We start from the raw sequence: 25371 nt of genomic DNA on the forward strand, positions 1-25371 counted from the left end.
TTAGTCACAGTTCTCTCAACTCTCTCAGCCTCACCTACCTCACAAGGTGTCTGTTGTGGGGAGAGGAAGGGAAGGAGAGGGGCTGTGGCTCAGTGGTAGAGCCTCTGCTTGGCATGCAGAAGGTCCCAGGTTCAATCCTTGGCATCTCCAGTTAAAGGGACTAGGCAGGTAGGTGATGTGAAAGACCCCTGCCTGAGACCCTGGAGAGCTGCTGCCTGTCTGAGTAGACAATACTGACTTTGATGGACCAAGGGTCTGATTCAGAATAAGGCAGCTTCATGTGTTCATGTGTGAGATTGTAAGCCGGTTTGATTCGCCTTAAAAGGTAGAGGTAGTCGGCATATAAAAACCAATTCTTATTCTTCTTTGAGGACGGATTAAAATGCATTAAATCAATATCCCAGCTCCTTCATTCCCCAACAGCCAATGCTTTGATTCCAGTCCACACTCACCTTGAACCATGAGTATGCCCTGGGCCGTACGGCGCACACGGGTGCCGGGCCGATTGGCGGCGCAGACGTAGACCCCGGCATGCTTCACAGACACATCGGAGATCATGAGGTTGCCGGTCCCCAGCACCTGGATGCCCTCAACGCCAATAGAACGCCCATCTGGGAAGAAGAAGGCCTGTTAATGGTGGTGGAACGCGCAGTCAAGTCGCAGCCGACTTACAGCGACCCTGTAATGGTTAGGGTTAGATGGCCATCTAACCCTAAGAAGAGGTTAGATGGCCATCTGTCAGCAATGCTGATTTTGTGACCATAAGCAGATGATGAGAGGGAGGGCATCTTGGCCATCTTCTGGTCACTGGGGTGTGTGTGGTGGGGAGGTAGTTGTGAATTTCCTGCATTGTGCAGTGGGTTGGACTTGATGGCCCTGGTGGTCCCTTCCAACTCTATGTAGGGTTTTCTTTTGGCAAAGTAATCAAACACCGCAAAGGAGCACAACCTGATTAAAGGGTAGATAAATGTTTATTAAGGAACTACTATACAGGCATACCTCGTTTTATTGCACTTCGCTTTATTGTGCTTCACAGACATTGTGTTTTTTAACAAATTCAAGGTTTGTGGCAAACCTGCGTCGAGCAAGTCTAACGGTGCCTTTTTCCAACAGCATGTGTTCACTTCGTGTCTCGGTGCCACATTTTTAGCAATAAAGTTTTTTTTGAGAGCCAGCGTGGTGTAGTGGTTCACAGCGGTGGGTTGGAGCGGTGGACTCTAATCTGGAGAACCGGGTTCAATTCCCCACTCCTCCACATGAGCGGTGGAGGCTAATCTGGAGAACTGGATTTGTTTCCCTGCTCCTACACATGAAGCCAGCTGGGTGACCTTGGGCTAGTCACACTCTCTCAGCCCCACCTACCTCACAGGGTGTCTCACAGGGTGTTGTGGGGAGGGGAAGGTGATTGTAAGCCGGTTTGATTCTTCTTTAAGTGGTAGAGAAAGTCGGCATATAAAAACCAACTCTTCTTTCATTATGATATATACATTGTTTATGTAGATGTAATGCTATTACACACTTAATAGACTACAGTATAGTTTAATCATGCCCTTACCTGGATGGCCCAGGCTAGCCTGATCTCGTCAGATCTCAGAAGCTAAGCAGGGTCAGCCCTGGTTAGTATTTGGATGGGAGACCACCAAGGAATACCAGGGTTGCTGTGCAGAGGAAGGCACTGGCAAACCACCTCTGTTAGTCTCTTGCCATGAAAACCCCCAAAAGGGGTCGCCATAAGTCGGCTGCAACTTGAAGTAGGGCTGCTGATTCGGTTCGGCCCGAACTGAAAATCAGCCAAATTTCCCCTGATTCTGTGGTTTTTAGTTCGGGAGGAACCGAACTCAAAACTGGCGGGCAACCGGGGGGCCCGAATTCAGCGAGTTCGGGAGTTCGCGAATAAATCCGGCAAATTCGGGGCCGTCAGTAAGCAGCATTCTCCTCCCCCGGCCAATCGGTGGCCAAGCTGGGTCTTCTTCTGGCCAATCAGTCAGGATTGAGTACTGGAGGAATCAGCTGATGTGCGGCCCGACCAGGGAGAGAGAGAGAGAGAGGGAAATCCTAGTGTGTGTGGGGGGGTGCTTGTGCACATTTGCTCCTTTCTGTGGCTGCAGGGGGCGTATTTTTTGGGGTACAGACACAAAACTTTCAGTGGAGCTTCAGATGAAGCTTCTTAAGATACCCCCCAAGTTTTGTAAACATTGGGTCAGGGGGTCCCGAGATATGGGCTCCCCCCTTTTTCTTTCCATGGCTGCAGGGGGCACATTTTTGGGGGTACAGACCCCAAACTTTCAATGGAGCTTCAGATGAAGCTTCTTAAGATACCCCCCAAGTTTTGTAAACATTGGGTCAGGGGGTCTCGAGATATGGGCTCTCCCCCTTTTCCCTCCCCCCTTTTCCATTTATGTGGCTGCAGGGGGCGCTTTTTTGGGATATAGCCCCCAAACTTTCAGCATAGCTTCAGACAATTATTCTTAAGATACCACCCACGTTTTGTAAAGATGGGTTCAGCGGGGGCAGAAATATCGCCTCCCCCCTTTTCTCTTTCCGTGGCTGCAGGGGGCGCATTTTTGGGGGTGCAGATCCCAAACTTTGAGCAGAGTTTCAGACCAGTGTTCTTAAGAGACCACCCAAGTTCTGTGAACATTGGGTCAGGGGGTCCCGAGATATGGGCTTTCCCCTTTCCCCTTTTCCCTATTGGGATGAATGGATCAGCCGATCCTGTGTGCATCTTCTCCAGAGCAAAACGTCCCGTGCCTAATTGGAATCATCTTGGATTACAAGTCCTCTCCAGCCCCTCCTGATGGAACAGAAGACAGCCACAGTAAGACCCCTTTGGGGGCTTTAATCTATAATTTTTCTCCTGTGTATGTGTGTGTGTGTGGGGGAAAGCAGAGTCTGTGTGTGTGTGGGGAGGGAGCAGTTTCTGTGGGTGGGGGGGAAGCCAAAGGGGGCTTTCGTCGGTTCTGCCTGGGGTGTGTGTTCCCCCTCGAGTCTCTCGCTCCCTGGTTTGAGGGGGGAGGTTTCAGTTGTGTGTCTTCTGGTTTTCCCTGTTGCAAAGGTGTTGTTTTACAAGGTTGTGTTGCTTTGCAAACTGTTGTCGGGGCTGGGAGCTTTGTGCGTGGGCGGCAAGCTCTGCTGAGAGATGCACATTTAGGGTGGGGGGGACCCCTTTCAGGGCCCATATCTCAGCCCCCCCTGACCCAATCTTTACAAAACTTGGGGAGTCTTTCAATAAACGTCCTTTGAAGCTCTGCAGAAAGTTTGGGACCTCTAACCCCAAAAATGCCCCCCCAGAGCCGCGGAAAGGCGCGATTGTGTTTTTAATGGCTTTATTCGGCCGAATTTTTTTTCCGAACTTTGAATTCCCGCCGAATTGAACGGATCCGAAGTGGGGGAGTTCAGACTTCGGCATATCCCGAATCTAAACGGGCCGAATTCAGCCGAATCCGAACTATACCGAATTTTTTTAAATTCAACAGCCCTAACTTGAAGGCACTTTACACACACACATAGTATAAGCATAACTTTTATATGCACTGGGAAACCAAAAAAATTGTGTGATTCGCTTTATTGCAATATTCGCTTTACTCTGATGGTCTGGAAGCGAACCCACAGTACCTCTGAGGTAGGCCTGTACTTGATAGTAAAGAGTAGAGACAGAGTTAGTCTCCTAACTACATAACTAGCTGAGAGAGCAGACTCAGAGACTTCCAAGAAGGAGGCTATTGCCCTAAGAATATCAGTCTGGAGACAGACAAGGTGTGAGATGCAAAAGGAGGGAAGGTACTGTCCTCATTATCTACCTGCCTGCTTGCTGCCTCCTACAAGGTCTTCTTCTCTTCTTTGTACACTAGACATTGCCCATTCCAATATTTTCAAAGCTAGAGGCTAAGAGAGGTGGTTTGCCATTGCCTGCCTCTGCGTAGCAATCTTAGACTTCCTCAATGGTCTCCCATCCAACTACTAACTAGGGTCGACCCTTCTTAGATTCTGAGATATGATGAGATTAGGCTAGACTTGGCCATTCCGGTCTCTGCGATTTCCCCTTTGGGGGTTAAGAGAATCATAGAATCATAGAGTTGGGACTACCAGGGTCATCTGGTGCAACCCCCTACATGGTACAAAAAAATTCACAACTACCTTTCCCCACACACCCAGTGATCACTACTCCATGCTCAGAAGATGGGGGAAAAACCCTCCAGGATCACTGGCTAATCTGGTCTGGAGAAAAATTGCTTCCTGACCCCAAAGTGGCGATTGGCATTACCCTGGGCATGTAAGAAAGGGCCATGAGAGCCAAACACTGACACAATCCTTCCTGCCCTCCCTCTCATGATCTGCCTAAGTTCACAGAATCAGCATTGCTGACAGATGGCCATCTAGCCTCTGCTTAAAAACCTCAAAAGAAAGAGAGCCCACCACCTCCCAAGGAAGCCTGCTCCACCGAGGAACCACTCTAACTGTCAGAAAGTTCTTCCTAATGTTTAGCCGAAAACTCTTTTGATTTAATTTCAACCCGTTGGCTCTGGTTCGACCTTCTGGGGCAACGGAAAACAACTCGACACTATCCTCTATATGACAGCCCTTCAAGTACAATCACTATCATATACAATCTCAGTTGTCTCCTCTCCAGGTTAAACATACCCAGCTCCTTCAGCCTTTCCTCATAGGATTTGGTCTCCTGACCCCTGCGACCTTGCCCTGTTCTTCAGTACCTCTCCCAGCAGTGTTTCTCCCCCTCCATCATGGCATAGTTCCCCCCTCCAAGTTCTCTCTGCCCCCCACTCACCCAGGCGGCTCCAAGATACAATAGGCCGTGGGTTGCCGGTGGCGATGCATTCCAAGATGGCGGTCTGGTGGACGTTGATGGTCAGGTTCTGTGGGCCTGACAAGATGACTGGCTCCTTGTACAACTTAGGAGCTGAGACTAGGGAGATAGAGAAAGTGGAGAGAAAACAGGCATGAGAGTGGAGAAAAAACACCCCTGTTGGGTTGCCAACCTCCTGGTAGTAGCTAGAGATCTCCTGCTATTACAACTGATCTCCAGCCGATAGAGATCAGTTCACCTGGAGAAAATGGCAGCGTTGGCCATTGGTCTCTATGCCACTGAAGTCCCTCCCCTCCCCAAATCCCATCCTCCTAGGCTCCACCCCAAAAACCTCCCGCCGGTGGCAAAGAGGGACCTGGCAAGCCCTTGCCTTCCCTATGGGAAGAGCCCCCAATCTTCAATGCTTCCTCCCAGAGTATTAAAAATGTGGATCACCTTGGGGTAGGATTTCAGAGTTTGAGGGAGGTTATGCTAGGGTTGCCAACTCTAGGTTGGATAATAAGTGGAGATTTTGAGTGTGGAGCCTGGGGAGGGCAGGGTTTGGGGAGAGACCTCAGCAGGGTCTAATGCCAGGGTCCAATTCCCTCCAAAGCAGCCATTTTCTTCAGGGGAACTGATCTTGGTTGTCTGGAAATCAGTTATAATAGTGGGAGATCTCCAGGTACCACCTGGAGGTTGGCAACCCTAGATTATGCAGCATTGACATATATGAGGCAAGCTTGTGGGATAAAACAGGCACTGCTGAAAGCCAAAGATGCTGACTTCGATGCTATAAACAATAGACCCAAGGAGGAATGAAGGTACTAGAAATATCAAATATGCAAAAGGATACAGTAGTACCTCTAATCAAAAAATACCATTAAATACAATTCACTTCTCATGTTTTTAGCTCACTGGACATGCACCCCGAAACTCCTTTTCAGACCCTGGCCAACTCTAGCCATAATTGTGGGAGGGAGGCAAATGCTCACCGCTGATGCTTAGGGTAGCTTCTTGGCTGTAGCGGGTATTGGCGATGTTGCTGGCCACGCAACGGTAGGTGCCCACGTCAGAACGTCTCGCTCCCGTGATCTGCAGGATGCCGGTTGGGAGCAACGTGAACCTGGTGGGAAAAGAGAGGGTGAAGCGGCGTTCACACAACCCTTGGGAACAGGAGCACATGTGAATGTTAACAAGCAGCCCTGGGCTAAGCTGGGCTTACATAAGAACATAAGAAAGGCCGTGCTGGATCAGACCAAGGCCCATCAAGTCCAGCAATCTGTTCACACAGTGGCCAACCAGGTGCCTCTAGGAAGCCCACAAACAAGATGAATGCAGCAGCATTCTCCTGCCAGTGTTCCACAGCACCTAATATGATAGGCATACTCCTCTGATCCTGGAGAGAATAGTTGTGCATCATGACTAGTATTCATTTTGACTAGTAGCCATGGATAGCCCTGTCCTCCATAAGAACATAAGAAAGGTCATGCTGGATCAGACCAACGTTCATCAAGTCCAGCAGTCCGTTCACACAGTGGCCAACCAGGTGCCTCTAGGAAGCCCCATAAACAAGACAGCTGCAGCAGCATTATCCTGCCTGTGTTCCAAATAACCTAATAATGTAGGCGTGCTCCTCTGATTCCCAAATTTGAAAACACAGGCGAAGCAACCTCTTACTGGATGGCTTGAAATCCGCAGGCCACAAAGAGGAAGAGAACAACAACAAGAGTTGGTTTTCAGACCCCATTTTTCTCTACCTTTAAAAAGGTAAAGGTCCCCTGTGCAAGCACTGGGTCATTCCTGACCCATGGGGTGAGGTCTTCCTTTAAGCAGTCTCAAAGTGGCTTACAATCACCTTACCTTCCCCTCCCCACAACAGGCATCTTGTGAGGTAGGTGGGGCTGAGAGAGTTCAGAGAGAACTCTGACTAGCCCAAGGTCACCCAGCAGGCTGCATGTGGAAGAGCACTGAGTGAGACAGAATTTTGGACTAGATGGACCGGTGGTCTGATCCAACAGGGTTCTTATGTTGTAATGAAGGCCTCGGCCTCTATGCTCTGTTGTTGGACCTCCAGAGGAATTGGTTGGCCACTGAGTGAGATGGAATGCTGGACTAGATGGACCCCTGGTCTGATCCAGCAGGGCTCTTACGTTCTTATGAAGGCCTCGGCCTCTGTGCTCTGTTGGACCTCCACAAGAACCGGTTGACCGCTGTGTGAGATGGGATGCTGGACTAGATGGATCACTGCTCTGATCCAACAGGGCCCTTCTTATGTTTTCTACCCCTCCGTAACCATTTCCAGACTCCCCTCTCCCTCACCCCACATGGTCTTCTGTCACTCACCGATAGTCGTCCGTTAGCAGAGCTGTCCGGTTCCGCTCCCAGGTGATGGTAGCTTCGGGAACCCCCTGGACGAAACACTGGAATCGGGCCACGCCCCCCTCCTCGACTGACATGGATTCTGGGTGCATGTGGAATTTGGACAAGGCTGCAGGAGAGGCCAGACATAACTACTGTCAGAATCTCACTGAGTCATGATGTATCAAGATAGAGCACACGAAGCTTTGCAGAACAGTGTAAATGAGAAATGGTCCCTGCTCCAAGCTAGGGTTGCCAGGTCCAGGTTGGGGCTCCTTAGGGTTGTCAACCTCCAAGTGGTACTACAAAAGTCTATATACACAATAATGAAACAAACAATATGACAAAGTCCGTCCCAAGTACAAGACAAATAGTCCAAAGGTATTTATGTATAGTCCATACACATAGGGTCCACTTGAGTTCTGGAAGATGGCTACTTTGTTAGAACCCACAGCGGTGTTTACAAATTTGTGGATAGAAGGCTGATGAAGCCTCATTCCTGGCAAAAACGTTGATCTGAACCGGTGGACACGTTTCCTGTATTATTATTATCAGTCTGTCAGCCAGGTTACTCAACTTTTCAAAGAAGATGGACCCTATGTGTATGGACTATACATGAAAACCTTTGGACTATTTGTCTTGTACTAGGACGGACTTTGCGCATATTGTTTGTTTCATTATTGTGTATATAGACTTTTGTAGTATAAAAATTGTTATGATGTTTAGATTAGGTTAGAATATATTTAGTAATACACTGTTTAAATATGAGCCCGTGTGCTGTTTTTTGCTATTGACTGTATTCATTACAGCATAAGTCTTTTTGGTTTATGGTAACCTCCAGGTGGTGGCTGGAGATCTCCTGCTATTACCCTCCCCTCCCCATACCCCGCCCTCCTCAGGCTCCGCCCCCAAAACCTCCTGCCGGTGGCAAAAAGGGACCTGGCAACCCTACCGTCTCACTCCCAAACTCACTGGCAATCTGTACGCGGGCTTTGCGGCTGACCAGCAGGCCGTAGCGGTTCTGGGCGGCACAACTATACTCCCCGGCACTTGAATCGCTGGCGTTGGTGGCTGTGTCGGCTGCTCCTCCTCCTCCTCCCCGTGAACGCCGATGTACACTTTCCAGGCGCAGGGAACCATTGGCCAAGATGGTTGCGTGGCTGTCGTTGGAGAGGGCCACCCCATTCCGATACCAAGTGATAGCGATGGGCGCTTCGCCTTCCACCTGGCAGTGCAGCAGCAATGGGCGGTCCCGAACGGCAATCACATCGCTGGGCTCCAAGACAAATGCCAGCTCCGATGGGCAGGCCAGACCTGTGGAGAAGAGAGCTTTCAACTCTGGGGTTTGAGAATCAAGACCTGGTATGATAACATGTATGAGCAGGGTTGCCAACCTCCAGGTACTAGCCGGAGATCTGCTATTACAACTGATCTCCAGCCAATAGAGATCAGTTCACCTGGAGAAAATGGCCGCTTTGGCCATTGGACCCTATGGCATTGAAGTCCCTCCCCTCCCAAAACCCCGCCCTTCTCAGGCTCCACCCCAAAAACCTCCCTCCAGTGGCAAAGAGGGACCTGGCAACCCTATGTATGAATTTGTGAGACAGATACCTTCACATGAACACGCCTTATACTGAATCAGACCCCTGGTCCAATGAAGTCAGTATTGTCTACTCAGACCAGAAGCGGCTCTCCAGGGTCTCAGGCAGGGTTCTCCCACATCACCTACTTGCCTGGTCCCTTTAACTGGAGATGCAGGGGATTGAACCTGGGACCTTCTGCATGCCAAGCAGATGCTCTACCACTGAGCCACAGCCCCTCCCCAAGCCAGCCCTGTCTGTCCCTTCCCACAAGAGGGTTAGGACAATTACGGTTGCCAGCTCCAGGCTGGGAAATACTTGGAGATTTTGGGGGTGGAGTCCGAGTAGAGCAGGGTTTGGAGAGGGGAGGGACTTCAGTGCCACAGAGTCCAATAGCCAAAGCGGCCATTTTCTCCAGGGGGACTGATCTATGTCGCCTGGAGATCAATTGTAATAGCAGAAGATCTCCAGCTACCACCTGGAGATTGGCAACCCTAAGGATAATGGTAATCCATCCCCAAACCTTTTTTTGGTAATTCACTGGAACTCTGGAACAGGCTGTTTGCAGAGATCCAAGAAAAGCCCTGACCTGGATGGCTACGGTTGCCAACCTCCAGGTTGTAGCTGGAGAACTAGGATTACAACTGATCTCAAGGCAACAGAGATTACTTCACTTGGAGAAAATGGCTGCTTTGGAAGGTAGTCTTTATGGCATTATACCCCATTGAAGGCCCTCCCCTCCGCAAACCCCGCTGTCCTCAGGCTCCACTCCCACATCACCAGGTATTTCCCAACCTGGAGCTGGCAGCCTGTTCCCTCCAGGATCATAGAATCCTAGAGTCAGAGGGACCACCAGGGTCATCTAGTCCAACCACCTGCACAATGCAGGAAATTCACAACTATCTCTCCCCCACACCCCAGGGACCCCTACTCCATGCCCAGAAGATGGCTATCCATAGGGTTATCTTGGCCAAGGCTTGTTTAGTTTCATCAGATCTTGGAACCTAAGCGGGGTTGACCCTTCTCAGTACTTGGGTGGGAGACCACCAAGGAAGTCCAGGATTGCTTCACAGAGGCAGGCAATGGCAAACCACCTCTGAAAATCTCTTGCCTTGAAAATTCACCACCAAGCCACACCCTTTTCCAGACGTCCATACTTCACATAGCCAGCATGGTGTAGTGGTTAAGAGCGGAGGTTTGGTGGAGTCTGATCTGGAGAACCAGGTTTGATTCCCCGTTCCTCCACATGAGCGGCAGAGGCTGATCTGGTGAACTGGATTTGTCTCTCCATTCCTCCACATGAAGCCAGCTGGGTGACCTTGGGCTAGTCACCCTCTCTCAGCCTCACCTACCTCACAAGGTGTCTGTTGTGGGGAGGGGAAGGGAAGGTGATTGTAAGCTGGTTTGATTCTGCCTTAAGTGGTAGAGAAAGTCGGCATATAAAAACCAACTCTTCTTCTTCTTCTTCTTCCAGAAGGGCTTCAAGCCCATCCTGTGTAGGAGGGCTTTTGATTTAATGCAGCCGGTGTTTAAATGATTTGGGTTGTTGGGCGCTGACTATCAGCAAGCAGAAGTATTAGTGCAGTTTTTTAAATTGTGCACAGTGGGTAGCCGTGTTAGTCTGTTTGCAGTAGTCAAAAAGGGCAAGAGTCCAGTAGCACCTTAAAGACTAACAAAAATATTTTCTGGTAGGTATGAGCTTTCGTGAGCCACAGCTCACTTCTTCAGATACTTCAGATACTTCTTCAGATTTTAAATTGTGGTTTATGTTGGGCTGTTTTATAAGTCCGCAATCCATATACTAGGCTGTACCGTTGGCACACCAACAGCCCGCCTTGAGTTTATCTGTATTGTGAAGAAAGGTGGCCTAGAAGCAGTTTAAATAAATAAATAGAGCACATTAAAAAAAAATGGGGAGGGATCAGCCCAGTCGACAAAGATTTGTGCTGCGATAGGTTTGGATTTACCAGAGCTGTTGCCTTGCCCTGGGACAGGTCGCTGGTTAAATCTGATTAATTTTTATGATAATGTTTGCATCTCACTTTTCTTCCTTTATGAAACTCGTACATAGGATTCCTGGGCGGTCTTTCCGTCCAGATAACAGGCTGGCTTAGCTTCACCTGGGTGGCCGGATCAGATGCCCTGTAACCATACTCTGATTTAACTTCTAGAGGACCGGGAGAGGGTATCGGAACCAAGCGGCAATCCAGCCGCGCGAACCACGTTTTAGTATTCCTCTAAAGCACTGGTTCCCAACCGGGGGTCCACGGACCCCCAGGGGTCCGCGAGAACTAAATTAAGGTCCGCGAAACAAAGTTATAAACCCGTAATAAATTAATATTTTCAATTAAAAATTCTCTATTATAAAATATATATATTCAAATATTATTCTAAGTTTAATGTTTGACTAACAGTTATGATTAAAGTTTATTTTCACATTCTCTGAATTTTTATTTTGAACCTTGGGGTCCCTGCACTGAACAAAAAAGTCCTAGTGGTCCCTGGTCAAAAAAAGGTTGGGAACCACTGCTCTAAAGGCACACCACAGACTGTGCTTTCTACTAGGGAGAAGCCTGAAATGGAAACCGGGACTGTCCTCCTCAGGGTCCGCCCCAAAAACCTCCCGCCGGTGGCGAAGAGGGACCTGGCAACCCTACCTATCATTCTCCCATGATTCACACATTCTTTTCTGAACGCTTTCAAGAACTCCTTCTGAGCCCAGTAGGGGGTCACTGGGGGCTTGGGGGGGGAGGTAGTTGGAAATTTCCTGCATTGTGCAGGGGGTTGGACTAGATGACCCTGGCAGTCCCTTCCAACTCTATGATTCTAGCAGCCAGAGATTTCCTTGGTATCTTCCATGTGTGACAAGTATTATTGGGGAGGATGGCGCGAGCGAGTGATGCCGTGTGTATGTTCTCGTGCGCTTGGCCCAGTATAACTCCATATGGTGGAATCGTCAGAGAAAGCCATGGGTACACAGTGCGTGGAGTGGTAATGTGCAATGGAAGGTTAAACCTAGGCTGGTGACAGAGCCGTTACTATTAAGAGTATTTGAGGAGAGACGATATAGAGGCATCATGCCCCGAGGTCCGTGTAATTGCTCAGTCATCCAGTCATATCTGTTCTTTGAACCCAACATTTCAAGAACGTGTTAGATCAGTGCAGGGTGTCAGACTAGGATCAAGCAGATCTGGGTTCAGATTCCCCACTGGGCCGTTGCTTGGGGTGACCTCGGGGCCAGTCGCTTTCTCTTAGACTCACCTACTTCACAGCGTTGTGGTGAGGATAAAATAGGGACGGGAGAGCCATGTAGCCTTGAGCTCCTTGAAGGATGCGAGGGGTAAAAAACGTACTAGCGAGCTCAAATGCCTGTATGAGGGCCGCGATGTTTCCTGCCATCTGTACAAAAAACAAACCACCCTCCTGTATCTCGAACCCAAGTTAGCACAGCCCGAACGAAAGGGGAACGGATAAAAGGCACATCTGGATGTGAAACGCAAAGACTACTTTAAGCATAAACATTTAGCTGGTATGCTAAACGGGCGCATTGTTGCGCATGGCCCAGACTGGGTGGCATGCCTTCTCCCTGCGCGTGACCCAGATGCCCTCTTGCAGGGGCACGTGGCAGCGTGTGCTGGGCGTGTTGGATCGGGCACGGTGCCAATCCCACCCGAGCGCCTTTTCCGTTTCTCCCTCGTATTTTTGGCACAGGGGAGAGGCGGAAGGGTGGAGTCGGTGAGAAGGAGTGGGGGGGTCGTCTGGCTTTTGGGCCGCAGCCAAGAGAGGTTGGTGAATGAAGAGGCTCTTGGCTGTGGCCGAGGGGCGGAAAGGGAAGCTGTGGGGTGCGGGGGAAGGTTTGGGATTAACCCCTTTGAAGCTTTAGAAAGTCCCCCACTCAGAAGTCAAGAGACCCTTAATTGGTGTTGTTTCTCCTTCCCCCCCCCCCCCAGTCCCGGCCCCACAACTAATTTGAACCTCCCACAATCAGCTTTGGCAGCCAGAGTTAGGGGGATGGAGGGAGGGGCACTTTTTGGGGGGAGGATGGAGAACTTGGCGACAGCACAGCGGGTTTCAACTGGGAAGGGTCAGGAAGAAGGAACTTTCTGCTGCTTGTTCCCTAGTTACTGAGGACTAGGGTTGCCAGCTCCGGGTTGGGAAATTCCTGGAGATTTTTGGGGCAGAGCCTGAGGAGGGCGAGGTTTGGGGAGGAGAGGGACCTCAATGCCATAGAGTCCAATTGCCAACGCAACCGTTTTCTCCAGGTTAATGATCTCTGTCGGCTGGAGATCAGTTGTAATAGAAGATCTCCAGCTAGTACCTGGAGGTTGAGCACTTTGTGTATCCCTTGTGGAACGGTTACATTTGCAATGACTTCTGTTTATTCTAACTATATCCTCTATAGATTTTAATTCATATGGACTATTGCAATTGCTAATGGATATAGTTATAAGATTTATCCCTAAGGGGAAGAAATGAATTTTTGAACTTTGTGAATACCTTTTGAACTGCATGAATTGAATGGAACTGATGAAGAATGAAACGATCGTCTTCCTTTCATAATAGTCTTTTACACATTTGCTGAGTTCTTGTGACCAGCTATTTGGAATCTTCTTGGAACTATGTACCCTTATGGACTATTGAAGAAAATATATTTATACATACCTTTGTGGATTATTGAAATACTATTGTATATAGTTGTATGTTTGTCCTTTTCCACTATTGTATGCACTGATTACATTTTGATGTTTCACTCATTTGTGATGTATTAATTATAGCCTAAGATTCCTGAAGTACCTGGAGGTTGGCAACCCTAAGGATAGGACTAGAAGCCGCAATAGCAAACTGGGAACCTCCACATACCGAAGCAATATACATCTAAGTAACAGATAGGGGATCCAACAACAGGGGGGAAAGCGTCTTTCCAGATGTTTTGTGATCTTCCAAGAGGGCTTGACTGGTCACACTGGAAATGGAAAGGACCTGGCGGATCTTGGTTTTATCCACTTTCCTGTGTCCTAATGCAGAGGAGTGATGACAGACACAGAGTAAGAACATGGAAGAATGGTGAAGGGCTTCTCTTGGAGTCTCAGCCCGATCGAGTCTTGTGGTACTGAGTTCCACAGGTTAACCACGCTGATCTGTTCCACGGCTCCCAGTTTTGGACAGCGGGATTACTTTAGGACCATCTGCTTGGTTAGAAGGGGTCTGGGAGAATCCGTCCATCTCTCTCTTGGCACCCTACTTTCAGCCTGCTCTCTCCCTAGAAAGTACGGTAAGGAGAAATGTCCGAGAAATCCGCACTGCTCCACAAAGCTTCCCGAGGCTCTCTCAGGCGCCATGAAATTGCAGCAGCGGCTGTTTTATAGCTGTAATGCAACTTTCTGGAAAGGGGGCTGAACAGGCCAAGGAAGGCTAAGTTTTCCCTCTCCTTTCCAGAATGTTCCCGGCTGGAAAATTCTGGAAAGGGAGCAAAGAAGGGGTAAAACAAGGCCAAAACCTGAACCAAAGTGTGAGGGAACTTTCCGGAAAAGGGGCCGACTAGGCCAAGGAAGGCTAAGTTTTCCCTCTCCTTTCCAGAATGTTCCCGGCTGGAAAATTCTGGAAAGGGAGCAAAGAAGAGGTAAAACGAGGCTAATTCCTGAACCGAAGTGTGAGGGAACTTTCCGGAAAGGGGGAGCAAGGCCAAAACTACCAAGGGGGCGTAGAAGAGGCCAGGAAACCCGAACCAAAGTTTCCGACTTTCTCCTCAAAAGCCATCTGAGAGAGATACCAGGACAGCAGGACAGCTGGTGTTGCGTGAGGGTCAAGCCGCGCGACAATCCAGCAGTGTCCACGCAGGCCGGACAAACGCCTGCCTGCCCCCAAACCCAACATATGGAAAGCGCTTTGGGAACGAGAGCCTTTAATCCCCCCGGGGGGGCCCCCGCTCGCTCGGTGCCGTGGTTCCCAAAAGCCACGGGCTCAACCCCGAGGACGACAATGGCCTCGGCCGGGAGGGGGAAGGAGGGGGATACGGAACGGTCCCCTTGACGTCTTGATGGATGCCGCCATTCAGGCCTGCCTTAGCAACGGCGGGACGGACGCAGGAGGCCCCATGGCAGGGCTGTCAAGAGGCATTGCAGGGTGCTGGGGAGGGGGGACAATGAAGTGGGTCAGGAGGGGCCGAGGCAGCCCCTATTGTCCCGCCGGCCGGCACAATAGGGCCTCCCCTCCTCCGTGCCCATCTGCCCGGCCACGTGATGCTCTCGGGGTGAGGTTCCCATGACTCGCCCCATCATTCAAGGACGCGGCCGTCCCGTCCCACACCTTCGCCTTCGCCCCTCGATCCATCACGCCCACTGCCCTCGGGCTAGGCCAGGGGGCTGTGACCCCAGACTCCTTTCTCTAACCCCCCACCCCGCCTGAGCAGATTGTCTGCACACTTGGCATCGTGCTCAGCCGGTCGTGAAATGGAGCCGAAAGCCCCCCGTGACAGGCCCTGGGCCTCGTGAAAGAGCACGGGGGTTGGCGTCGGCGGTGCGGGCCGCAGATCGGGGCAATGCGATGGCCAACAGTCTAGTCTTATTCGAGAATGGAACAGAGTAGGTCTCTTCCAACAACAACAACAACAATAATAACAATAACAACAATAACAACAACAACAAAACAATAATAATGTGTTGGTTTTTATATACCGACTTTATCTACCTCTTAAGGGAGAATCAAACTGGCTTACAATCATCTTCCCTTCCCCTCCCTGTGAGGTAGGTGGGGCTGACAGAGCTGTGACTAGCCCAAGGTCACCCAGCTGGCTCCATGTGGAGGAGTGGGGAAACCAACCTGGTTCACCAGATTAGCCTCCGCCGCTCATGTACAGGAGTGGGGAATCTAGGGTTGCCAACGTCCAGGTGGTGGCTGGAGATCTCCTGCTATTACCACTGAGCTCCAGCCAACAGGGATCAGTTCACCTGGAGGAAAGGGCCGCTTTGGCAATTGGACTCTATGGCATTGAAGTCCTTTCCCCCTCCAAACCCAGCCCTCCTCAGGCTCCACCCCAAACATCTTCCGCCGGTGGCGAAGAGGGACCTGGCAACCCTAGGGGAATCATCCCGGTTCTCCAGATTAGAGTCCACTGCTCCAAACCACCGCTCTTAACCTCCACACCATGCTGGCTCTCCAAATTACTTCCTCCAAACTAGCCCCGCTGGGCTAAATCAACTAGTTTTTGGTGTTACGGTGGCCTTAACCAGAATGTGATGAGGTTAACCCTTTGGTCCAAAAAGCCACCTAATTTCTTCCACCACTGATCTCTTAACTTAACCACTATTTCCGGATCCAGGTTGGTGATAGTTTTTCCCCCTCAGAGCGTTAAGGCAGTTTAAACAAGGCATCCCTGCTCATCGCGGGAATGCTCCCTGTATTTACACCTCTGGCCAAACATGTTTTGAAGGGTTTGGGGCATTGTTTCCAAAAACCTGCGAAGCCTGCTCAATTTGGGGTTACCAGTCTCCAGGTGGGGCTGGAAATCTCCCGGAATTACAACTGATCTTCGCAGTGCATAAATTACTTTTTATTTATTTAAAACATTTACTCCACATATCCTGGAGAAAATGGTTGCTCTGGAAGGGGGACTGCATGGCATTATACCCTAGCAAGGTCCCCCCATTCCCTAAATCCCACTCTCCAAGGCTCCACCCTCAAATCTCCAGGTATTTCTGAACCCGGAGTTGGCACTGGGAAAAGGGAGATGAGCCAACACACCATGGGCAGCGACCCCTCTTTTAAACTATTTTCGACTCACTCTGGAGGCATCTGCTTTTTTGCTAGAATTGCCTGGCCACTGACCACAGGTGGGAGATTAGGGTTGCCAACCTCCAGGGACTAGCTGGAGTTCTCCGGCTATTACAACTGATCAGTTCACCTGGAGAAGATGGCCGCTTTGGCAATTGGACTCTATGGCATTGAAGTCCCTCCCCTCCCCAAACCCTGCCTGCCTCAGGCTCCGCCCTAAAAACCTCCAGGTATTTTCCAACCTGGAGCTGGCAACCTTACAGGAGATGGGGGGGGTTACGGGTTGCCAGATCCAGGTTGGGAAACTCCTGGAGATTTGGGGATGGGGCCTGGGGAGGACAGGGACCTCAGTGGGGTACAATGCCACAGAGTCCACCCTCCCAAGCATCCATTTTCTCCAAAGGGACTAATCACTGTATTCTAGAGATGGGCTGTAATTCCGGGGGATCCCCAGGTCCCACCTGGAGGCTGGCATCCCTACTGTTTCCAGACCCAAATTCCAGATTCTAAATTTAGAAGATGCTTACTGGGGAAAAAGCTATCTACTCCATTCATACAGGGATGTGCTTTCGAATTTGGGAAGAATCCTTTGGTAGTAAGGAGACTTTGACAACCAATGCGGTGTGATAGTTAGAATGTCAAACTAGGATCTGTAAGACCTGGATTCAAATAACTCCACTGCTATGAAGCTCAATGAGTCATAGGGTTGCCAGGTCCCTCTTCACCACCAATGGGAGGTTTTTGGGGCAGAGCCTGAGGAGGGTGGGGTTTGGGGAGGGACTTCAATGCCATAGAATCCAATTGCCAAAGTGGCCATATTCTCCAGATGAACTGATCTCTATCGGCTGGAGATCATTTGGAATAGCAGGAGATCTCCAGCTGGTGCCTGGAGGTTGGCAACCCTAGCCAGTCACCGTCTCTCAGCCTCACTTACCTCACAGGGTTGTTGTGAGGGTAAAATGGGGAAGGGAGAACTGTTTATACCACCCTGTTCTCCTTGGAGGAAAGGCAGAATAAAAACGGACTAGACAGATAAAAGGGATCTAACATTAAAATAAAGGCTAGAAGGCCAAAATGAGTTTGTACAACTAGATTTGAGCCTAGTAACACCTTACAGACCAACTATATTTGGGGGGTTAGAAATGTAAAGAGTTGGATGGCGCTACTTATTATATGTGGTAGACATGTAAAAAGACGCACACCAAAAAAAAACCTGGAAAGCAATACCGAAATTCAGAACATTTTAAAAATTAAATTTACTGTGGAAGTCAAGAGTATGCTATTGGCGTTTTGACAAAGAATATTCCAAAAAAATAAAATAAAAAAACAGAAGAACTGTCTAGATATATGATAACGGCGGCCAGAGTCACATTGGCAACAAAATGGAAAGCAGAAAAATGTCCATGCTGGGAGGACTGGGAAGATAAATTAGCTGAATATGCAGTAATGGCAAAATTAATGAATTATGTGAATACAAGGCCAATCAAAGAGTTTCGAGACAAATGGGATGCGCACTAGTTATATTTTTCTTTTAAAATGGGGAGCAGAGAATGAGGTTTTTGAAATGATATATATGAGTTACTAAGAATCCTCTTGATATATATTGTATTAAAAAGGTGTTAAAAGGGGGGGACATTTAAATACATCATGGATAGAAGGTCATAATATGTGAACTCAACTTTCAATATTCAGGAAGTATTTTTGGAAATTTATAATAGTAATCACCAATGCCATTTTTCTTTCATATTTTTTTATTTCATAGAAGCATAGAATCATAGAGTTGGGAGGGTCCATAGAGGCCATCTAGTCCAACCCCCTGCTTTAATCACAATTCATCTTTAATCACAATATCATCTAACATTATTATCGTGTTTATCAAGTATTGTATAGGGTAGCTTATGATTTATGCTAAGATTTAGTATTATGTTAATCACCATTTAATGCTCATTATTATATCACTATTATATCACTATTTCCTGCTCATAATTGTTGTTAGTATCATATATTGTTTATTGCTTACAATATATTATAATATAATAATGGCCACTTTGGCAGTTGGACTCTATGGCATTGAAGTCCCTCCCCTCTCTAAACCCCGCCCTCCTCAGGCTTCGCCCCCAAAATGTCCAGGTATTTCTCAACCTGGAGCTGGCTTCCCTAGTAATAACTTATGGCTACTATTTTCATAGAGGTGCAAGGAATTATCTACAAGACATAACATACCATTGGTCAACATCAGTCAGAGGTGGCAAGCTAGGGTTGCCAACCTCCAGGCGGTGGCAGGAGATCTCCTGCTGCTGCAACTGATCTCCAGCTGAGAAATCAGTTTACCTGGAGAAAATGGCTGCTTTGGCCATTGGCCTCTAAGTCCCCAAACCCCGCCCTCCTCAGGCTCCACCCCAAAAACCTCCCACTGGTGGCAAAGAGGGACCTGGCAACCCAGCTATGGTAGGGTTGCCAATCTCCAGGAAGGATAAGGTTGCCAACTTCCAGGTACTAGCTGGAGATCTCCTGCTATTACAACTGATCTCCAGCCGATAGAGATCAGTTCACCCGGAGAAAATGGCTGCTTTGGCATTTGGACTGTATGGCATTGAAGCCCCTCCCCTCCCCAAACCCTGCCCTCCTCAGGCTCCACCCCCCCAAATCTCCTGCCGGTGGCGAAGTGGGACCTGGCAACCCTACCTTCTACATTAGGGTTGCTGGCTCCGGGGTGGGAAATGCCTGGAGATTTTGGGGGTGGAGCCTGAGGAGGGCGGGGTTTGGGGAGGGGAGGGACTTCAATGCCATAGAGCCCAATTGCCAAAGCGGCCATTTCCTCCAGGTGAACTGATCTCTGTTGCCTGGAGATCAGTTGTATCAGCAGGAGATCCCCAGCCACCACCTGGAGGTTCAATATAAACAAAACAAAAGCACTCCCGTGCCTATACCATATGGTTTGGAAATTAGCACGGGTAAAAGGTACACAAATGCTCAGAGCCAAGTAGCAAAAATGCAAATGTTAATAAGTGCAAAACATCAAAGACAGCAGTGTGAGTCTCAAAACCACCTGGAGGTTGGCAACCCTATTCCACATCCTTACCACGTGCCACACAAACGAACTGTCTGAAAGGCTTGGGAGCAAATACCCGTCAAAGGCAAAGAAACATAACTGGGTATGGCTAGGCCATGCTGTCCTATGCAGAGTTTGTCCCATCTAAGCCCACTGAGTTATGTGGGCGTAAAGGGAAGTAACTCTGCATGGGACTGCACTAGCAATCTGGAAGCCCTGGGTTCAAATCTGGAACCACCCCCATGCTGTCACTAGGTAGCCAGAATGTCTCAGCCTCCCACCTACAGCACAAGGATCTGATTTATTTATTGACTTTATTTATACCCCACCTTCCTCCCCAATGGGGGCCCAAAGCAGCTGATTTCATTCTCCTCCCCTCCATGTTATGCTCACAACAACCCTGTGAGGTAAGTTAGGCTAAGAGTGTGTGACTGGCCCAAGGGCACCCATAAAGTTTCCCTGGCAGAGTGGGGATTTGAACCTGGGTTTCCCAGATCCTACTCCGACGCTTAAGCCATTACACAACACTGGGTCTCTCTTCCACCTTACAGGGTTGTTGTCACAAAAGAATGTATATGAAGCACTGTGGATGCTTCAAAGCACTTTATAAATTCCAGTAATAACTAGGGTTGCCAACCTCCAGGTGGTGGCTGGCAATCTCCTGCTATTACAACTGATCTCCAGCCGATAGAGATCAGTTCCCCAGGAGAAAATGGCCGCTTTGGCAGTTGGACTCTATGGCATTAAAGTCCCTCCCCTCTCTAAACCCAACCCTCCTCAGGCTCCGCCCCCAAAATCTCCAGGTACTTCTCAACCCGGACCTGGCATTCCTAGTAATAACTCATGGCTGCTATTTTCATAGGGGTGCAAGGAATTATCTATAAGACATAACATCCCATGTTTTTGATAACATCTTCATAATTTAGGAACGGGAATCTTGCAAAATCTGTCCCTCCCTGCCCCCCAGTATGACAGTCTCATTAGGATGCAATAGATATTTAAATGACAAATTCAGGTGGGACGGTCAGTCTTGAGTGAAAAAACTAATTTGTCTGTGCCCCTGGGCACCTGCAAAATAGGGATTTAGTGCCCTAACCTATATTTCTGATAGAGCCTGTCGGGTCCTAGCAATCACCCCCCCCCCCCCCACACACACACACACTAGCTCAGCTGGACATCTTGCCCATTATTCTTGACGCTTCCCACTCCAAAGCTGGCCCAGGCCTCAGTGGAAAATGTCTCCCTCTCCATTTTTCTTGCCAGTCTTTAGCCAACACATAGTTTCCAGATCCTAGTATAGACACGGAGTCTAATAGTAGGAGTCTTGTAGTGTTTTAAAGACTAGGAATTCTTCTTCGAATTCTAGCACAATCTTTTGTGCCTCAAAGTATCTCTTCAATTCTAATTCACTCTTCTCTACTTAAGGACAGGTGGACTCACATTCTAGTTGACTCTGAAGAAGTGAGCTGTGGCTCACGCAAGCTCATACCCTGCCAGAAATTTTGTTAGTCTTGAAAGTGCTACTGGACTCTTGCTCTAAAAACAAAGTTCATTGCCAGCACTGGTTTAGATACACTCCGCTCTAAGATAGTTTCAGGAGGGTATAGGGTTGCCAGGTTCCTCTTTGCCACTGGCAGGGCGGAGCCTGAGGACCTGGCAAAGAGGTCTTGGAGATTTTGGGGGTGGAGCCTGAGGAGGGTGGGGTTTGGGGAGGGGAGGGACTTCAATGCCATAGAGTCCAATTGCTAAAGCGGCCATTTTTGTCCAGGTTAACTGTTCTCTACCAGCTGGAATCAGTTGTAATAGCAGGAGATCTCCAGCTAGTACCTGGAGGTTGGCAACCCTAGGTGGGTAGCTGCATTGGTCGGCAGTAGAAGAGCAAGATTCAAGTCCTGTAGCCCCTTCGAGACCCACCTGGTTGGCCACTGTGTGAACAGACGGCTGGACTTGATGGACCTTGGTCTGATCCAGCATGGCCTTTCTTATGTTCTTATGTTCACAAGGTTTCAAGGTTATAAGCTCTCAAGAGCCAGGTATCTGAAAAAGAGAGTTTTGACTCTTGAAATCTTATACTTTGGGAAATCTCTTTGGTCTTTAAGACACTACTGGATTCAAATCATGCTCTTCCACTCTGAAAGTTGGTGCAGATGTTATGATTTGAGATTTCTCATTTGTGTTTTCTGTATATAAATTATCAGACAAAAACAGGGACTTAAGAAAGACATATCTGTGAATAGCTAGTCCCCAACCCAGCATCTTCCAGTATTTCTACATCACAGAAATAACTCCTGCAATCTTCCCTGTTTCCCCTCTTAAGATGTTACACTTGAGGGTAGACCATTTGTATGAGATTAAGGGAAACTTAGTTGGAGTCAGCGTCCAAGTTTATGTTTTAGCACATTTTAATGCTGATTTGGGGGAGATTGCCTTCATCTTTCCTGAGAAGAACACAAATCCAGAATTTGTGTTGTTTCTTTGACAGTAAGGAATTTGGGCTGAAACGGGAGACTGTAACGGTTTCTTATGGTTGCATATGAAGCAGAAAACGAAAGTTAACACCAACCAGCTTAAAAACCTGGAAATTGAGATTTTTTTGCCAGAAAATCACATTTTCAAGACTGCCTTTTTGAAAAGGACACAAACTTCTAATAACAAGATCATCCCGTTCCCACTCACCCCTTTGTTACCTGGTCTCATTCTGATGTGTTAAGTTCCTAGGCGGACAGCACTTTCACACAGCCCAAATAATGCACTTTCAAGCCACTTTCACTGCACCCTAACGATCGTTTGCAAGTGGATTTTGCCACAGTTCTCACAGTAAAATCCACCTTCGAAGTGCATTGAAAGTGGATTGCACGTGCATTATTTGGGCTGTGTGAAAGTGCCCGATCGAGTCTGAAAAGGAAAGAAACAATTCTGTGCTGAAGAGATGAGGCCGGTGGGGACTCTAGAATGATGCAAAGTTTACACGCACCCCCAGTTCATTCTGACTTCAGAGAGGGGATAGGAATTGGAGAGGGTGATACATCTTAGAAATTAAAGTAGAGCAGAAATGGGGGGGGTCCCATTTGCTCCTACAACTTTTGAAGTACCCTTGGTTGTTTGCGAGACATAAGGTGGTCTTGGAATCCTAGAAGCAAACTAGGTTTGGGATCCACAAATGTTAATAATAATAATAATAATAATAATAATAATAATAAGAAGAAGAAGAAGAAGAAGAAGAAGAGTTCTACCACTTAAGGAAGAATAAAAACTGGTTTATAATCCCATTCCCTTCTCCTCTCCACTACATACATCCTGTAGGTAGGTGGGGCTGAGAGAGCTGTGACTAGCCCAAGGTCACCCAGCTGGCTTCATGTGGAGGAGTGGGGAATCCAAACCGCTTCTTCTGCTCAGAGTCATAGAATCATAGAGTAGAAGGGACCACCAGGGTCATCTAGTCCAACCCCCTGCACAATGCAGGAAATTCACAACTACCTCCCCCCCCTCCACACCCCTAGTGGCCAGAAGATGGCCAAGATGCCCTCCCTCTCATGAACTGCCTAAGGTCACAGAATCAGCATTGCTGACAGATGGCCATCTAGCCTCTGCTTAAAAACCTCCAAGGAAGGAGCACTTACCACCTCCCGGGGAAGCCTGTTCCACTGAGGAACCACTCTAACTGTTAGAAAATTCACCGCTCCAAACCACCGCTCTTAACCACTACACCACATTGGCTCTACACTGCTCTTAACCACTATACCACACTCCTTAGGCACATCGAGAGAACCCTGAACAAATTTCTTTCCCCTCATGGGACCTGCCCTCCATTTCTCCTTGTATAGAGTCATAAACCCAGCGGTCCAGGGTCAGAACTCGCTCACAGCAACCGGCTTAGACCCCATGATGCTTCTAGTAATGAGATTGAATCCAAAGGTTGTTAAACACAAACACATACACTGCTGAGTCAAGATAGGCTGGGGTTTAAGCCAAATTAACAAAATGAAAACACAGATGACCCATCTCAATTGCTGAAGCGTTACAAAAACCACAATTGGGAAGAGAATACCCTACCAAAACCAGGACGTTAACTTTGTCTTTAACACTCCATTCTCCTTATTCAGCCCCCCCAGAAATAAAACCAGATTGGTCACCTCTTGAGCCTCAAGTACCAATCTCCCCTTGAAATCTCAGCCGGAGCGCACTAACCGCCCGAAACAACAGACCTCTTTTTCAGGAACTGGATGGAAAGAAATCTCCTTGCGACTGCAAATGCAATCCCTTCCCATGCAGTTAGGCTGTTCTGGTCCACAGTTTTACAAGAGTGGGAATAAACGGATGGAGTTGTCCACCAGAGTTGTCCTGGCATGTTTTGTTCTTAAAAACATACCTCCTTATCAATGTGGATGTTTTTAACTTTCCCAACTCAGGAGGTTCTAGAGGGCTTACAAGAAATTTATACGCACCTTTCCAACCCCCAAATTAGACAACAGTGTTAAAATCCCTTTCTCTTGCCCCCTTTATTTCCCCCGCTTCTTGATGTGAAAGTCTATCTCCTCAATCCCAACCCAAACAATTGTATCGTGGTCCCTCAATCACCAGCACACTGGGGTGATACTAAATCCAATGTGGGAATGAATGGATGCTGGAACATACAAGATTTGATCATGCCCAAGGTGGGTCATTGCTGTAATTTAGATCAATGGTTGCTCAGGGATAGGGAGGGGCAGAAGATGTCCCCCAAAGTTTTGCAAAGAACCCAGGGAACTCTTCTGTCTCCCGAAAGCCTTCCCCCTAGAACCACGATCGGAGATCTTTTCTACACTCAATGTAATCTACACTCCTACAACGGTCCAACGTCTCATCGCCAAGGGGAAAGAGCAAAGCCAACACAAGCGAAAGGACGCACAAGCACATGTATCCGAGGGTACCGAAGCAAAAAAGCCGACAACCCAAGCTGATAAATAAGTAAGTAAGTAAGTAAGTAAATAAATAAATAAATATTTATTAATGCACTTACCGCAACCTTGCAGAACCAGCCCGACAGCCAACCAGAAGTTCCACAGTGACATCCCCCCAAATTTAGCGAGCAGGCGGGAAAAAGCATCCAAAAATCGACTCTGTTTAAAAATTAAACACAAACCCTCCAAAAAACAAAATCCTCCCCCCAAAGTTTCTTGTGGACGTTTAAGAAGGAGAGCAGGAGATAGGTAATTCCGTGGGTCAGCGGGTGTTTCAAATTAAATGGGGTCCCCAAAAAAATCTTCTTTGGCCTCTCAACTTCTGCACTATTCTTCCGTCATGCCCCCCCTCTTTTTTAAAAATTTCCCCCTCCCCAATTTTTTTGGTCGCCTGCAATCCGCCCTGTTTTAACTTTGCCAGCCTCTGGCTTCACACTCTGGTTCTGCTGGAAGGGGCCAGCTACGCTTCCTAATTCCCATTGTTTACCCTCTCTGATGGCCAGAGACACTGATACAATTGGGCTGGGGTGCAGGGAAGTGGGGGGGGGGGAGGCTGGGGTGTGTGAAAGGCAGCTGGAGGGAGGGATGCCCAATTACAGCTCAGCACAAAGATGAGAGGCAGGGGCTGCTCCCTCCCCCCTCCCTCAACTCCCCTTGGGAAGCATTGATGTGTCTAGTGCTTTGGTATATAGCCCTTTGGCTGGGTTGTTCTATTGGGCAAATTGCTACCGGCTTGCAATGCCGGACTTGTTCATAGTACGTAGGGTGGCGGAGCAAGAGAAATCCTGCCAGGCCCGAAAATAAGCTACTTTCACAAGAATGGTCAACGACCGCCAAGGAATATCAATCGACATTCCCCCTGTTCTG

At 48.5% G+C, this 25371-nt stretch overlaps 1 protein-coding gene across 1 annotated transcript in view; it reads right to left on the reverse strand.

Annotated features, from left to right (window-relative positions):
- The window catches only part of LOC130480890 (immunoglobulin superfamily DCC subclass member 3-like), a 30152-nt gene extending 18011 nt beyond the window's left edge, over window positions 1–12141 (reverse strand). The window contains 7 exon segments of the mRNA XM_056853512.1: window positions 453–611; window positions 4787–4924; window positions 5797–5927; window positions 7148–7292; window positions 8135–8347; window positions 8350–8387; window positions 12008–12141. Coding sequence (XP_056709490.1) covers window positions 453–611; window positions 4787–4924; window positions 5797–5927; window positions 7148–7292; window positions 8135–8347; window positions 8350–8387; window positions 12008–12141 — 958 coding nt within the window.
- Window positions 12142–25371: the final 13230 nt, after the last annotated feature.

Source organism: Euleptes europaea, chromosome 7 (assembly GCF_029931775.1).
Source record: "Euleptes europaea isolate rEulEur1 chromosome 7, rEulEur1.hap1, whole genome shotgun sequence".
Classification (NCBI taxonomy): Eukaryota; Metazoa; Chordata; class Lepidosauria; order Squamata; family Sphaerodactylidae; genus Euleptes; species Euleptes europaea.